This window comes from Macaca nemestrina, chromosome 14 (genome assembly GCF_043159975.1).
Source record: "Macaca nemestrina isolate mMacNem1 chromosome 14, mMacNem.hap1, whole genome shotgun sequence".
Lineage (NCBI taxonomy): Eukaryota > Metazoa > Chordata > Mammalia > Primates > Cercopithecidae > Macaca > Macaca nemestrina.
The window spans coordinates 25,194,038-25,210,831 of record NC_092138.1 but is presented as its reverse complement, the minus strand read 5'-3'; the positions used below and the strand labels follow the sequence as shown (position 1 = coordinate 25,210,831).

General features: G+C 38.1%; 1 protein-coding gene across 1 annotated transcript in view; it reads left to right on the top strand.

Moving 5' to 3' along the window:
- The window catches only part of LOC105498954 (transmembrane channel like 1), a 170,081-nt gene that overhangs the window by 113,888 nt on the left and 39,399 nt on the right, over positions 1–16,794 (top strand). The window contains exons 11-14 of the mRNA XM_071077413.1: positions 5,310–5,454; positions 6,206–6,400; positions 8,948–9,127; positions 9,252–9,413. Of these exons, the coding sequence (XP_070933514.1) occupies positions 5,310–5,454; positions 6,206–6,400; positions 8,948–9,127; positions 9,252–9,413 (682 nt within the window). The remainder of the gene's footprint in view (positions 1–5,309; positions 5,455–6,205; positions 6,401–8,947; positions 9,128–9,251; positions 9,414–16,794) is intronic.

The window sequence follows — 16,794 nt, the reverse complement described above, 5'->3', positions numbered from 1 at the left end:
AAAAAAGCTGGAGGCATCAGAATCACACTACCTGACTTCCAACTATGCTACAAGGTGACAGTAACTGAAACTGCATGATACTGATAGAAAAACAGGCACATAGATTGTATTAGGGCTCTCTAGAGGGACAGAACTAATAGGATATTTGTATATATGAAAGGGAACTTTATTAGGGACAAAGGCTCACATGATCAGCAAGGTGAAGTTTCATGATAGGCCATCTGCAAGCTGAGGAAGGAAGAAGCCAAGAGTGACTCAGTCTGAGTCCAAAAACCTCAAAAACAGGGAAGCTGACAGTGTAGCCTTCAGTCTGTGGCTGAAGGCCTGAGAGCCCCTGGCAAACCACTGGTGTAAGTCCCAGAGTCCAAATGCTAAAGAACCTGGAGTCTGATGTCCAAGGGCAGGAGGATGGAAGGAAGCATCCACCAGAGCAGAAAGATGAAAGCCAGAAGACTCAGCAAGCCAGCTTACCCCATTTTCTTCCACCTTCTTTGTTTTAGCCACTGTGACAGCTGATTAGATGGTGCCCACTCACATTGAGGGTGGGTCTTCCTCTCCCAGTCCACTGACTCAACTGTCAATCTCCTCTGGCAGCACCTTCACAGACACGCCCAGAAACAATACTTTACCAGCTATCTAGGCATCCTTCAATCCAATCAAGTTGACACCTAATATTAACCACCACATAGACCAATGGAATAGGTTAGAGAATCTAGAAATAAAGCTGCACACCTACAAGCATCTGATTTTTGACACAGTTAACAAAAATAAACAATGGAGAAAGGACTCCCTGGGTAATAAATAGCATTGTAATAACTGGATAGTCCTATGAGGAACATCAAAGCTAGACTCTTTCCTTTCACCATATACAAAAATCAACTCGAGGTGGATTAAAGACTTACATGTAAAATCTAAAACTATAAATTTTTGGTTTTTAAAACTAATCTATAAAAACCCTTGAAGAAAACCTAGGAAATAGTATTCTGGATATCAGCCCTGGCAAATACTTCAGTAAGAAGACTCCCAAAGCAATTGCAATAAAAATCAAAATTGATAGGTGGGACCTAATTAAACTAAATAACTTCTGCACAGCAAAAGAAATTATCAACAGACTAAACAGACAGCCTACAGAATGGGAGAACATATTTGCAAACTATGCATCCAAGAAAAGTCTAATATCCAGAGTCTATAAGTCTATAAGGACCTTAAACTAACCAGCAAAAGCAAAACACAAAAACCCTAAAAAACCATTAAAATGGGCAAAAGACATCAACAGACACTTCTCAAAAGAAGACACACATGGCCATTAAGCATACAAATAATTACTCAACATTACTAATCATTAGAGAAATGCAAAGTAAAGCCACAATGAGATGCTACCTTACATCAGTCTAAATGACTATTGTTACAAAAAAAAAAAAAAAACAGAAAAACAAAAAACAGATGCTGGCAAGACTGTGGAGAAAAGGGAACACTTAGATGCTATTGGTGGGAATGTAAATTAGTTCAACCACTGTGGCAAGCAGTTTGAAAATTTCTCAAAGAACTTAAAACAGAACTACCATTTAGCCAAGCTATCCCATTACTGGGCAAATACCAAAGGAATAGAAATCATTCTACTGTAAAGACACATGCACATGTACTCATATTCACCACAGCACTATTCAGAACAGCAAAGACATGGCATCAACCTAGATGTCCATCAACAGTGTACTGGATGAAGAAAATGTAGTACATATACACCATGAAATGCTATGCAGCCATAAAAAAGAATTAAGAATTAAATTATGTCTTTGCAGCAACATTGATGAAGCTGGAAACCATTATCCTAAGAGAATTAATGCAGGAACAGAAAACCAAATACCTCATATTCTCATGTGTAAATGGGAACTAAACATTGAGTACATATGGACACAAAGAAAAGAACAGTAGACAACAGGGCCTATGTGAGGGTGGAGGGTGGAAGCAAGGTGAGGATTGAAAAACTACCTATTGGGTACTATGCTCATCATCTGAGTGATGAAATAGTTGGTACACCCAACCCCCACAACATGCAATTTACCCATGTAAGCAACCTGCACATGCACTCCCTGAACCCAAAATAAAAATTGGAAAGAAAAAATAATAATTAAAACAATTATCTGGGGAAAAATAATTTAAATTAGTAGCACCCTTTTGCCTTCAGGGGATATGTTCTAAAACCCGCAGTGGATGCCTAAAACTATGGATAGCAAATTCTATTGCTGTCAGTTGGAACACATTTCTTTTCATGTCTTCTACCCACAAATTTAATGACTTTTCCGCTTTAACTAAATTTTAATCACACACTGTGACCATCACTTTTGCAGTTTGAGGTACAACAGCAAAAGTAACATTAATTTCTTTTTCCTTCTTCACAATTTCATGGATAGAATATTTGTTCTTACTATAGATCTTAGCAACCTTAGTGTATGATTTTCTTTTCCTTCCTCATTAGATAAAAAACTTTTGCCTTTTCACTTAAAGGAAGCATTTTATGTCTTATCTGTGACATAACTGAATTGCCAGCATCACTGCTCTTGCACTTTGAGACCATTACATGAAATAAGTGTTACTTGAACCCAAGCATTTCCCTACTGTAATAGTGAGTCTGATAACTGAGACGACTACAAGCAACATGGATACACTATTGTATCCACAGGATGCATCCACACTAAACAAAGGGAGAATTCACATCCTGGGCAGGGTGAAGTGGGAAGGTGAGGAATTTCATCACAGTGCTCAAAACATCATAAAACTTAAAACATGAATTGTTTATTTCTGGAGTTTTCCATTTAATATTTTTTGGAACCATGAATTGATCACAAGTAACTAAAACCATGGATAAGAGAGAACTAGTCCACATGTTGTTTAGTATTGCGTTGCCAGTAATTTTCTTTTTCTTGTGTGGTCTTATCCTGTGGGCTTCTAGAAAATTGTTTCCTACCTGTCTCTCAATCCCCTTCCTCTTCTCAACTTTCATTTTAGCAGAGGCTACATTATAGTGACCCTCTTGGTTTAGGATTTAAAGAGGCATTTATTTGATTTGTTAAAAACCTCCACATGCACCCATGAAATAACCAAATGACCTCAGGGTATAAATGGAGTTGCAAACTTGTGGTCCAAGTCAAGAAATTCAGTATATAGGCAACAACATGTATGCTGGAATTGCCTTTGCTACCTCCCCTGCCCAGGTAAATGATGTATTGAGATTGCTTCTCAGATAAGGTGGTTGAAAATGATAGCAGTCTTAAAAAATGAGCAGTTTTCATAAATTTGTTGGTATTTTGCTCTGTAGACAAAGAGTAGAGCTTATAGCTATCACGGCCATGTCTCAATAAAAATGTGTTGCAAGCAGGTTTGTCTTGGGCATCCTTCCTTATTCCTTTCAGTATTCCACTTCTTTTCACACCATTTCCCACATGTTAGATATTCCCAGTCTGCTCATCCAGTTCAGGCTCCCTTCCCTGGGAGGCTGTCTTCAGGTCAAAACTTCGCCAGTGATAAAACTCCATTCAAAACTTATCTGCCAAGTAGCCATTTTTACTTGAAGCCCTTCCCTTGGCTCAATGACAGTGCAAAAATTGGACAGTGGCATTTTAATCAAAGGAGTCGTTTTCTTCCTAAACCATAGGGAATGTCTGCTTTCAACTCTTTTTGACCTGAAAAAAAAAAAAAAAAAAGGCATTTTGTATGGCTTTTCATACGTCATGGTGTCCTAGCTTGAGCACTAGAGCAAAGTCAGAAAATCTGAGCCCTTGACTTATCTCTGTGGTTCACTGCTAGATAATGTCCAGAAAATTATTTCATGCCTTTGAGCTTCAGCTTCCTCATCTGTAAAAAGGAGAGTAACTACCTTGACTTTTTGCTGAGATTTTAAAGAGAACAAATGTGAAAGCACACACAATCACCATTTGCAAAGGGTAAAGTGGTAGATGGATGAAAGGAATAATGATCTGTAGTTATTTTTCCTTACATGCTAGCCTATTTAAAATGTATAATTCTCCATGATAAGTGTGGCTGATAGTGGGGGAATGTAGATGATCTAGAGACACCTGTCAACCTACAATGTCAGCTTTATGTCATTGTGCCCTTTTGTTCTTTGGGGTTTATATGACTATAATATTTTAAAAACCAAAACCTTGTGGGACCATTTTATAATTTGTGTCATATGAAATTTTAATTTTGCTATTTATAGTGAAAGGGAAAAAAGGAAGTGGAGTAAATAGGACATAGATCTCTAACCACTAAAATAAACCTGTGAGTAAATGCATTTTAAGCTCTTCAAGCAAATACACACACACACACACACACACACACACGTAATCACTGATTTAAAAATATATAGAATCACATATATATATACATATAAAACCACTTGGCATTAAGGTTGTATAAAAATGTTGATTTTTGTTCAAGAATTTTAGAGTAGATGGAAATTTAATGTACTCAATGTAATCTCTATTTGGGAGGAGATTCTAGGGGGAATTAAAATTTACATAGGAGTTTATTCGCCTGATTTAGTCCATCCAGAGGCTTCAGATGGTCTGGGAGCCAACTAAAGTTGTGTGGAGCAGTGTAAAAGTCAGTACATGTGTTTTTTTCCCCTGGGGAGGGACTCAATCATTTTCATCGTATTCTTAAAGAAATTCTTATCTTACCAAAGGTTAAGAAATAATGATCTCAGTTCAACAAAACACATAAAAATATGTTTTTGTGTACATGTTGAATTATTCAAATCTTCAGTGCTTAGTACTTTATTAATCTTGAAGTCCTAGGAAGTGAATAATTTGGCTGGGCATGGTGGCTCACGCCTGTAATCCCAGCACTTTGGGAGGCCAAGGCAGGCGGATCTGGAGGTCAGGAGATCGAGACCATCTTGGCTAACACGGTGAAACCCCGTCTCTACTAAAAAATACAAAAAAACTAGCCCGGCGTAGTGGCAGGTGCCTGTAGCGCCAGCTACTCGGGAGGCTGAGGCAGGAGAATGGCGTGAACCCAGGAGGCGGAGCTTGCAGTGAGCCAAGATCGCACCACTGCACTCCAGCCTGGGCGACAGAGTGAGACTCCGTCTCAAAAAAAAAGAAAAAAGAAAAAAGAAAGTGAATGATTTAAACACTTGAACAAAAACAAAATTTAAAAAGAAATGATTTTCTGAACAAACTTGTTATAAAATATATGTCTTTTCGCTATTGCTTCTCCACTTCAACACTCATGATCATGTTTTGTTGCTCTCTATTCCCCCTATCTCATTTTTTCTGGCTGCTGGGTTAAACTTCCTGTTTTTACAGAATGACCAAAAACATTGGTGATGATGGAGGTGGAGATGACAACACTTTCAATTTCAGCTGGAAGGTCTTTACGAGCTGGGACTACCTGATCGGCAATCCTGAGACGGCAGACAACAAATTTAATTCTATCACAATGAACTTTAAGGTAGATGTACCAACTTCAAAAGCCTGCTATTTGTATTTCTAAGAGTAAAATTGGAGGCGTTCCATCTGGTCCAGCTAGTGCAGTATCTTGACAATTTACATGAAAGATTAACTCATGATTTCTGCCTACCAGGATCTTGCCATGGTTCTGATTATAACTGGAAAATCTTCCATGACCCACAACAGCACTATTATCCCTTAAAGACTTCTCTTCTCTAAATCTGGTAATAAAATGATGTTACTGGATTGAAACAGGACCCATGAGTAATAGAATAAGATATTTTAAAAACTAGAACAATGTTCACTAATTATTTACAGGAATAAGCATAATATTTAAGTGACCCTAAAACATTATTTTGTAGTACTTTTTAAAAAAAATCACTGGAGGGCAACTCGCTTGGGTCCCCTTCCACGCCGTCGAAGCTTTGTTCTTTCGCACTTTGCAATAAATATTGCTGCTGCTCACTCTTTGGGAAAAAAAAAATTCACTGGAATGAAGATTTTTAGAATGAAGACTACCCTAATATCAGATCAATCACAGTTTGTTTGCAAGAATTCTTCCTTCTGTCTCTTACTTACCATCATTTGTTGGCAGTAGTCACCGGTTTGTAGAATATCAGGTTTAGTTTACATTGTCATTCCTCACATTCTGATGATTGTAAAAATAACTTTTGAGGTTTTGATACTTTTAAAATGTAGCTAAGATATTCTATTTTGGGTTTTTGTTTGTTTGTTTGTTTGCCTGGATACAGGAAGCTATCACAGAAGAAAAAGCAGCCCAAGTAGAGGAAAACGTCCACTTGATCAGATTCCTGAGGTTTCTGGCTAACTTCTTCGTGTTTCTAACACTTGGAGGGAGTGGATACCTCATCTTTTGGGCTGTGAAGCGATCCCAGGAATTTGCACAGCAAGATCCTGACACCCTTGGGTGGTGGGAAAAAAATGAAGTTCGTCTCTGCATGCTTTTTATGTGCTTAGAACCTGACATTTGTTTCTTTTGGGGGTTATGCTTCTTTGAGGGAACATTTAAAAAGGCCATACTTTACCTTTCACCTATTCTGCCCTTACAGTTAACCAACTCTGTTGCTCATTTCCATTCTATTCTAGTCTTATTTCTAAATCTGGCCTGTCTGTTTTTCATTTTGTGACATGATGGAAAGTTAGAGTCAGAAAAGATATTAAAAAACACATAGGCCAATCATTATATTTTACAGATGGGAATGATGATTCTCAAGCGATTGCATTATATGTTTATGGTCACAGAGTTAGGAGAAGAGTCAGGGTGAGAACCTAGGAGTCTTGGCTTCGAGTCCAAGGCTCTTGTTGCTTTCTCTGCAAATCCTTCATCTGTCATTAAAAGATCAAATTGTTGCCTGAATTTTTTGAAGCAGCCATGATAAAGCCACTGATTCCTATGTTGAATCTTACTGGAAACACTCAGATTGCTTCTCCACCTTTGGGCATGTCTGGGCTTCCCTCTGTTTTCATTAGAAGCCTAACTGCAACATCTCCATCTCCATTTCCTCCTGCCCTGTACCTTACTTCCTCTCTCTCTAAATGCTATTCAAATGAAGAAGGCCAGCTCTTTTCCAGGAATTAAACATTATGACCACAATTTGCCTTTAGAGTATCTGCCCATTTAGTGGATCAGAGAAAGGAGGTTAGACATAGATCATTTAGAATCAGAAAATCATTGGTCATGAGTTGTTGCTAGAGTCTGTTCCCGTTCATAAAATGTTTGTGTGTATGATGTGACGTCATTTTGAGCTTGGGCATTTTCAAAGTATGTGCAGATTTAGGCTGTGGGAAGTGTAGACTTCCCACACTGAAACTTTTGCAGAACAGTATAGATCAAAAGAATTAAAATATGTCTTCATAAGCACAGAATTTTCTAAAAAATCTTGGACAGCAAATGATATAATCTACTTACAGAAAAAGATTCCAAATAACATTCTAAGTATTTCAGAAGAAGTACCAATAGAGATGGGACTAGATATTTTAAAGACTTTCATATACAGTCATGTCATAAAAACTTGTAAAATGTAAGTCATTTAGTAGAGGGATTTTATTTATTTAAAATGAAAAATGGAGGAACACCTCAAAGCATTTACTAAGTTTGCTTTCAAAATGGTCTCATAATTGTAATAGTACATGGAGGCAACATTATCATGCAGCTTTGGTCCATTATTTATATTGGTTATGTTTTTGTGCAAATAAACCATACTAAAGGATGGGTAGTTGATTATCAATAAAATAACTATTCTTTGTAAGAATCTCTTTAACATCTATTTTAGGGACCCTCTGAGTCCTAGGGGCCAATGAAGGTAATAATGGAGATTTGTGATTAACTTTACAAATTTGATGAAGCCAAATTTAAATTGGCCTTGTATAAGCTTGCACAGGATCTGCCAAATTTTCTTTACATTAGTCTAAAATTATAGCATGCTGATTTTGTATTATGGCATGCTGAGATTTGGATCCTGTTGGTCATGCTTATATAATGTTTTAATAAAAATGACAAAAATCTCATAGCAATTGTTTTCTAAATATAGCCTGGTAGTTATTATAATTCTTCACACCACGAAGTCCACAGGAGAAGATAGGAAATGTTTAGTGGTGACAGTTTGATTCAGGTATTTGGGAAAGGAGATAGTCACCAGAGTTACTTAAAATTGGTATTTCCCCATTAGAAAATTAATACGTGTTTTGGATTCTTTTTATTGACTTCCTTTAGCCAAATAATGTCATCATAAGGTTGCCAAATATCCAGGAAATAAGAAGCACATGTTTCCTACTTTTCATGTTTCTATTCCGTGTTCTCCCTCTCTCCCTCCTCTTCCCACCCCTGCATTATTCTCTTGTCTCTGAAATTATAGTCCATTCTTTCACTTTTGAAAGTTTTCTACGTTGGCTTCCATAACATTATGTCATGTGTTCTCCATTTGTTTCTCTGAGTGTCTTCTATTTCCTTTAATAAAACTCATTTTTTTTTTGGCCTTAAAAGTTTACGTTTGTCAAAATTCAATATTTATGCATAGGTCCATCTCAGGGAATTCATTCATTCTAACTGATTAAACTAGCTGATGATTGTCAGATTAGAATTTTCAGTTTGAACCTCCTCCTCAAGCTGATCATTTTCCATTTCTTTTGGAAATCTTGTTGTGAAGTGCGTCACCATATCAGAATCAGTTACCACATAAAACAATATGTGTTCTCTGTGTAGAGACTGATGTAAATTGCCACCTTCACTATACCAGGAAACAGACTGTTACTACTGGCACATACACGCACTCAGTCACATGCCTATCTTGAGAATGTGAGTTGAATATTGTCCTTGTCATTTTGAGATCAAATTCTAAACATGCTTAAAATAATCATTTTTGATCTTCAAAAAGATCAAAGAAGCCTAGCTCAGAATCTTCCAAAATTCTGGCAAAAAGCAATAGTAACTTTAAACACCATTAACTTAGTTTCTCCCTTGTGCCTCCTTGTAGATGAACATGGTTATGTCCCTCCTAGGGATGTTCTGTCCAACATTGTTTGACTTATTTGCTGAATTAGAAGACTACCATCCTCTCATCGCTTTGAAATGGCTACTGGGACGCATTTTTGCTCTTCTTTTAGGCAATTTGTATGTATTTATTCTTGCATTAATGGATGAGATTAACAACAAGGTAAGCCTCGTTTCTGGATTGTCCTTGCCATAAGAGTGTTGTTCAATTCCTAGTCTCACGTTTGCCAAAATGCCTTTGAAATCTCTATGGTCTTCATTTTCGTTTCTATCTTTTTGCTTTCTAGATTGAAGAGGAGAAGCTAGTAAAGGCCAATATTACCCTTTGGGAAGCCAATATGATCAAGGCCTACAATGCATCATTCTCTGAAAATAGCACTGGACCACCCTTTTTTGTTCACCCTGCAGATGTACCTCGAGGACCTTGCTGGGAAACAATGGTGGGACAGGTAATGCCCCCAACAGAAGTGTATGGCAATTAGTAGATTAAAAAAAGAGAGTCAATATCTCTTCCATAAGACTGTCTTTTTAAAAATTGCTTATTAGTAAAAATAGTTAAGATTTGTTGAATGTTGGCTGTGTGCTGGCTCTGAATTTCATGTATATTATCTCATGCTGTTTGCAAATCTATCCTTTGAGGTAAATACTATTTGTATGCCCCCTTTACAGTTGCATATAAAGGAAGGACAGTTGAAAATGGTGCAAAGAGATGTTTACTATCTGTGTTATACTAAAGCACTCGATTTAGATACAGGCCAAAGCAAATATTTAAATGAAACTCTATTTAGTGTTACTTGTTTGCTGTAAAACAAAACAAAACAAACAAACAAAAATAGAGTCTTGGAGGTGGCCAAGACAGCCGAATAGAAGCAGCTGAAGTGCTTGGCTGTCATGGAGAGGAATAGAAGGGGGGAGTAAATATAGCACCTTCAACTGAAACATCCAGGTACATGCATTGGATCTAATCAAGGAAACAACTTGACTCACGGAGAGCAGAGAAAAGCAAGGCAGGGTGACACCCCACCTGGTAGTGACATGAAGCCAAGGGATCGTCCTCTGCCCAGGGAAGTTGTGAGTGAATGCACGACCTTGGGAACCCATGCTTCTCCCGTGGATCTTTGGAACCTTGTGTCAGGAGATCCCCTCAGGAACCCACTCCACCTGGGCCTTCAGTCTGACACACAGAGCTATGTGGAGTCTCAGCAGAGCAGCCACTTAAGCACATGCAGAGACCCGGGAGCTTTAGATACCTGAGCTTTTCCTTTTCAGGCTTCCTGTCAAAAGTAGCTACACCTCCGGCAAAACAAGAGGTTAGAACCCCCCAACCACACCCCTTAGAAAAGGGGCTGAATCCAGTGACAGTCTGCAGGCCCCACTTCACAGCACCTCACAGAATGAAACCCACTGGCTTACAACTCCAGCCAGTCACTGGTAGAAGTGTTACACCTCCCTGAGACAGAGCTCCTGGGGGAAAGTGTGGGCCATCATCTTTGCTATTTGGTTGACTTAGCCATTCCATCCTTCAGGCTTCAGAGACTCCAAGCCAGTCAGGGGCTGAAGCAGACCGTGAGCACAGCATAGCTGCTCTATGAAAACGTGGCTAGACTGCTTTTTCAAGTGGGTCTCTGATCCCATTCCTCCTCACTGGGTAGGACCTCCTAACGGGGGTCTCCAACCACTTCCTACAGGTGTGTTTGGGCCAGCAATGGGTCTGTACATTTCTGGGATGGAGCTCCCAGAGGGAGGGGCAGGCTGCCATCTTTGCTGTTTCATAGCCTTCATTGTTGCTACCTCCAGATAATAAAACATCTGAAGTGACTAGGGACTGATGTGGGGTCCCAATATACTGCAGCAACCCTATGAAAAAGTGACCAGACTTTTACATGGGTGCCCATTCCCGTATCTCCTCACCGGACAGTCCTCCAGGCCTCCAGCTACACTCTGCCAGAGTTATCGATCAAGTAGCAGTTTTCTAACTCCCTGGACAGGATCCCCAGGGGCAACTGAAAGCCTCTCTGCCATTACCTCTGCAAGGCAGAGGCAGTAGAGCTGTTAGAACCCTTGGACTAACAAAGGAACAAAGACCCTAAGTGCCTCATCCATACCTCCAACAAGCTGCAGTTGACTCCAGGAGAGAAGGCCAGTTTGTCTCTCACAGGTCCTACCTACCCCCACCTTCTGCTTGTCACCAGACAGGGAACTCCGAGCTTGGACCTACAACATAGACTATCCATCCTGGGATAATTGCAAAGAGTAATTGCTGACCTGCATCTCAATGGGGTGTAGCCCCCAGGAGACAAGCAAAAGACCCTTGGCCATAACCATGCTAAGGTAAAGAAGAAACATAACACTGAGATTGCCCCAGAGCTGAAGGGGCAGTCCAGGAGTGCTGAGTCATAATCTATAGCCAGCTCTCAACAGGGAAAGAAATCTACACTTTCAGAGCATTGAGAAGGAACATGCCTACAACAATGAGGAAACAGGGGAGCCACACAACCAAGCAAGAGTCTACCAACTGACCAATATGCCTAAGTGCCACCTACCGGATCACCTTCCTCAAAGCTTCAATGCCAAAAATACCTCACTAACATACCCCCCTCTGAAACCAAAGACAAATTGTCAGCTTCAAATAAAGACCCTGCGCAAAGTCTTGGCCCTATGAAAACTTCCAGGAAAGATGTCTATTGACTGTATTCAATCTACATTGCAGTCAAAGGAACACCTACACACAGAGATGAGAAAGAAACAATGCAAGAACTCTGGTAACTCAAATGACCAGAGTGTTGTGTGTCCTCCAAACAACCACACCAGTTCTCCAACAAGAGTTCTTAACGAGTCTGAGCTAGCTGAAATGACAGAAATAGAATTCTGACTATGGAGAGGAATGAAGATCATTGAGATTCAGAAGAATGGCAAAACCCAATCCAAGGAAACTAAGAATCACAATGACACAATACTGGAGCTTAAAGACAAAGTAGCTGGTTTAAAAAAAGAAGCCAATAGGTCTCATAAGGCTGAATAAAACAATACCAGAATTTCACAATGTAATCACAAGTATTAACAGTAGAATAAACTAAGCTAAGGAAAGAATCTTAGAACATGAAGACTGGCTCTCTGAAATAAGACAGTCAGATAAAAATAAAGGAAAAAGAATAAAACAGGAAGAACAAAACCTGCAAGAAGTATGGGATTATGTAAAGGCCAAATCTATGAATCATTGGCATCCCAGAAAGGGAGGGGGAGAAAGCAAACAACTTGGAAAACATATTTCAGGATATTATCCATGAAAACTTCCCCAACTTTGCTAGAAAGGCAAATTTGCTACCAGTCCTTGCTAACAGTCAAATTTAGGAAATACAGAGACTTCCTGCCAGATTCCATGCAGGAAGATCATCCCCAAAACACATACTTGTCTGATTTTTTCAGGTCAAAATGAAACAACGTTACAGGCAGCCAGAGAGAAAGGGTAGGCCACCTACAAAGAGAACTCCATTAGGCTAACAACAGATGTCTGAGCTGAAACCCTACAAGTCAAAAGTGATCAGGGGCCTATATTCAACATTCTTAAAGAAAAAAACCTTCAACGAAGAATTTCATATCCAGCCAAACTAAGCTTCCTAAGCAAAGGAGAAATAAGATACTTTTTGGGCAAGCAAATGTTGAGGGAGTTTGTTACTACCAGACCTGCCTTACAAGAAATCTTGAAAGGAGCACTCAATAGAGAAAGGAAAGACTACTACCAGCTAATACAAAAGCACACTTAATTACACAGACCAGTGACACTGTAAAGCAACCATACAAACAAGCCAGCATAATAATCAGTGAACAACAGAATGACAAGATTAAATCTACACATATCAATACTAATCTTGAATGTAAATGGGCTAAATGCTCCATTTAAAAGGCACAGAGTGGCAAGCTGGATAAAAAAGCAAGACCCAATCGTATGCTCTCTTCAAGAGACCCATCTCATGCTTAATAACACCCATATGCTAAAAATAAAGGGATGGAAGAAAATCTGCCAACCAAGAGAAAACAGAAAACAACAGGGGTTACTTTCCCAATTTCAAGAAAACCCTCAAAAAACAAAAAACAACACACACACACACACAACAAAAACAGACTTCAAACCAACAAAGTTCAAAAAAGGCAAAGAAGGGCATTACATAATGGTAAAGGGTTCAATGAAACAAGAAGACCTAACTATCCTAAATGTATATGCACTCAATACAAGAGTACCCAGATTCATAAAGCAAGTTCTTAGAGACCTACAAAGAGACATAGGCTACCACCACCCAGTAATAGCCCAGGCCCTGATGAATTCACAGCTAAATTCTACCAGATGTACAAAGAAGAACTGGCAATATTCCTACCGAAGCTATTTCACAAAATTGAGGAGGAGGAGGAACTTCTCCCTAACTCATCCTATGAGGCCAGTATCATTCTGCTACCAAAACCTGGCAGAGACACAACAAAAAAAGAAAGATTCAGGCCAATATCATGAGGACTATCAATTCAAAAATCTTTTCAACAAAATACTTGCAAACCAAATCCAGCAGCACATAAAATGGCTAATCCACCACAATCAGGTAGGCATCATCCTTGGGATGGAAGGTTGGTTCAACATACTCAAAACAATAAATGTGATTCATCACATAAGCAGAAATAAAGACAAAAACCACATGCTTATCTCCATAGATGCAGGAAAAGCTTTCAATAAAATTCAACACCCCTTCAAGTTAAAAACTCCCAATAAACTAGGTATTGAAGGAACACATCTCAAAACAATAAGAGCCATCTATGACAATCCACAGCCAAAATCATAATGAATGGACAAAGCTGAAAGCATTCCCCCTTGAAAACCAGCACAAGACAACGATGCCCTCTCTCACCACTCCTATTCAACATAGTATTTGAAGTTCTGGCCAGGGCAATCAGGCAAGAGAAATAAATGAAGGATATTAAAATAGGAAAAGAGGGAGTCAAATTATCTTTGTTTGCAGATGACATGATCCAATATCTAGAAAACCGCATTGCCTCAGCCCAAAAGCTTCTTAAGCAGATAAGCAACTTCATTAGTCTCAGGATACAATATCAATGTGAAAAATTGCTAGCATTCCTATACACCAACAACAGGCAAGCAGAGAGCCAAATCATGCATAAACTCACATTCACAATTGCTACAAAGAGAATAAAATTCTTAGGAATACAGCTAACAAGGGAAGTGAAGGACCTCTTCAAGGAGAACTACAAACCACTGCTCAAGGAAATCAAAGAGGACACACACAAATGGGAAAACATTCCATGCTCATGGATAGGAAGAATCAATTTTGTTAAAATGGCCATACTGCCCAAAGTAATTTGTAGATTCAGTAGTATTCCCATTAAACCAAGATTGAAATTCTTCACAGAATTAGAAAAAAACTATCTTAAAATTCATGTGGAACCAAAAAAGAGCTCGTATAGCCAAGACAATCCAAAGAAAAAAGAATAAAACTGGAGGAATCACTCTACCTGACTTCAAACTATACTACAGGGCCACAGTAATCAAAACAGCATGGTACTGGTACAAGAACAGACACATAGACCAATGGAACAGAATAGATAACTCAGAAATAAAACCACACACCTACAACAATCTGATCTTTGACAAACCTGACAAAAACAAGCAATGGGGAAAATATTCTCTATTTAATAAACGTTGCTGGGAGAAGTGGCTAGCCATATGCAGAAAATTGAAACTAGACCCCTTCTTTACACCATATACAAAAATTAACTCAAGATAGGATTAAAGGCTTAAATGTAAAACCCAAAACTATAAAAACCCCAGAAGAAAATCTAGGCAATATCATTCAGGACATAGGCACAAGCAAAGATTTCATGACAAAAATGCCAAAAGCAATTGCAACAAAAGCGAAAATTAACAAATGGGATCTAACTAAACTAAAGAACTCCAGTAAAGCAAAAGAAACTATCATCAGAGTGAACAGACCACCTACAGAATGGGAGAACATTTTTGCAATCTATCTGACAAAGGTCTAATATCCAGAGTCTACAAGGAACTTAAACAAATTTACAAGAAAAAAACCTGAATCCCATTAAAAAGTCGGCAAAGGACATGAACAGACACTTCTCAAAAGAAGACATACATGTGGCAAACAAGCATATGAAATAAAGCTCCATATCACTGATCATTAGAGAAATGCAAATCAAAAAACCACAATGGGATACCATATCACACCAGTCAGAATGATTAGTAATAAAAAGTGAAAAAATAATATGCTGGCAAGGTTGCAAAGAAAGAGGAATGTTTATACACTGTTAGTGGGAATGTAAATTAGTTCCACCATTGTGGAAAGCAATATAGCAATTCCTCAAAGAGCTAAAAGCAGATCATTCAACCCAACCATTCCATTAGTGGGTATATACCCAGAGGACTATAAATCATACAGACACAGGCATGCGAATGTTCACTGCAGCACTATTCACAATAGCAAATACATGGAATCAACCTAAATGCCCATCAATGACAGATTGGATAGGAAAAATGTGGTATATATATACATACCATGGAATACTATGCAGCCATAAAAAAGAATGAGATCACGTCTGTTGCGGAAAAATTGATCTATTATCCTTAGCAAACTCATGTAGGAAAACCAAATACTGCCTGTTCTCACTTATATGGGAGCTAAATTATGATAACTCATGAACACAAAGAAGGAAACAACAGACACTGGGGTCTACTTGAGGGTGGAGGGTGAGAGGAGAGAGAGGAGCAGAAAAGATAACTATTGGCTCCTGGGTTTAATATCTAGGTAATAAAATAATCTGTACAACAAACTCCCATGACACAAATTTACCTATGTAATGAAGTTTCACATGTACTACTAAACCTAAAATAAAAGTTTTTTTTCTTTTAAATAGATAGATTATTTGGGGAGTACACATTAAGAAATTTTAATAATGTCAATTTTTGTTAAATAATTTTCCCGTAAGAGAAATAAAATAGTATTTTAAATCATCTGTTTTCACAATGATTTTGTAAATAACCCCAGCCCAGAACCAGCCATACTTTACCAGAGAAAAGAAATAATGTTTCATATGGCTTTCTATCCCTTAAGGGAAACCAAGACAAATAAAACCAAACAAAACCCAAGAAAAAAATCTACTTCTGTTCTCTTATTTTTATACAAATCCAATTTATATTTTGAAAAGCTTTTATGATTTTGTGTAGTTAGAATTGATATTCCTAATGTGCAGCCCATAAAGTGATTTTGGGGTTTCAGATTATCATTGAGAACAGCCTTTGTCATAAAGCTTCTATGTATTAGACAACAGTTCAGTTTAGTACTGAATGTAGTCTTTGTGAAAAATTATTTGAATAATTTTTTAATGTATTTTTTTGTAAGATAACATAAAAAATGAAGGACTAGCATTAGTTTTATAAAATTCATATAATTTAAACAAATATGTAAATCATATCTTCAGCCTCAATCAGATGCTCATCAAACTTAAGCCAATCAAGATTTCAGCTGTGAAAGAAAAAAAATAAGGGAAGTGTGTATAATGTTAGACATATATCATTAATGACTGAGTACAAAAATTATGGTATAATTGGGAATTCTATTTTACTTTATTTGTTAAGTTTTCAGGAACTAGGTTTTTTAAAAACCTGTCTGTAGTGATTCTCCTTGCTTCATCATCTTTTCTTACTGCCGTTTGTAGTTGGATTTCCCCCTTATCTTTCACCTTCCTTTCTCCATGGAAGCATTAAGCTCTAGTGGGAAAGTCTGCATAAGTGGGCCAAGGGAAAAGGGGTTGTGGTTC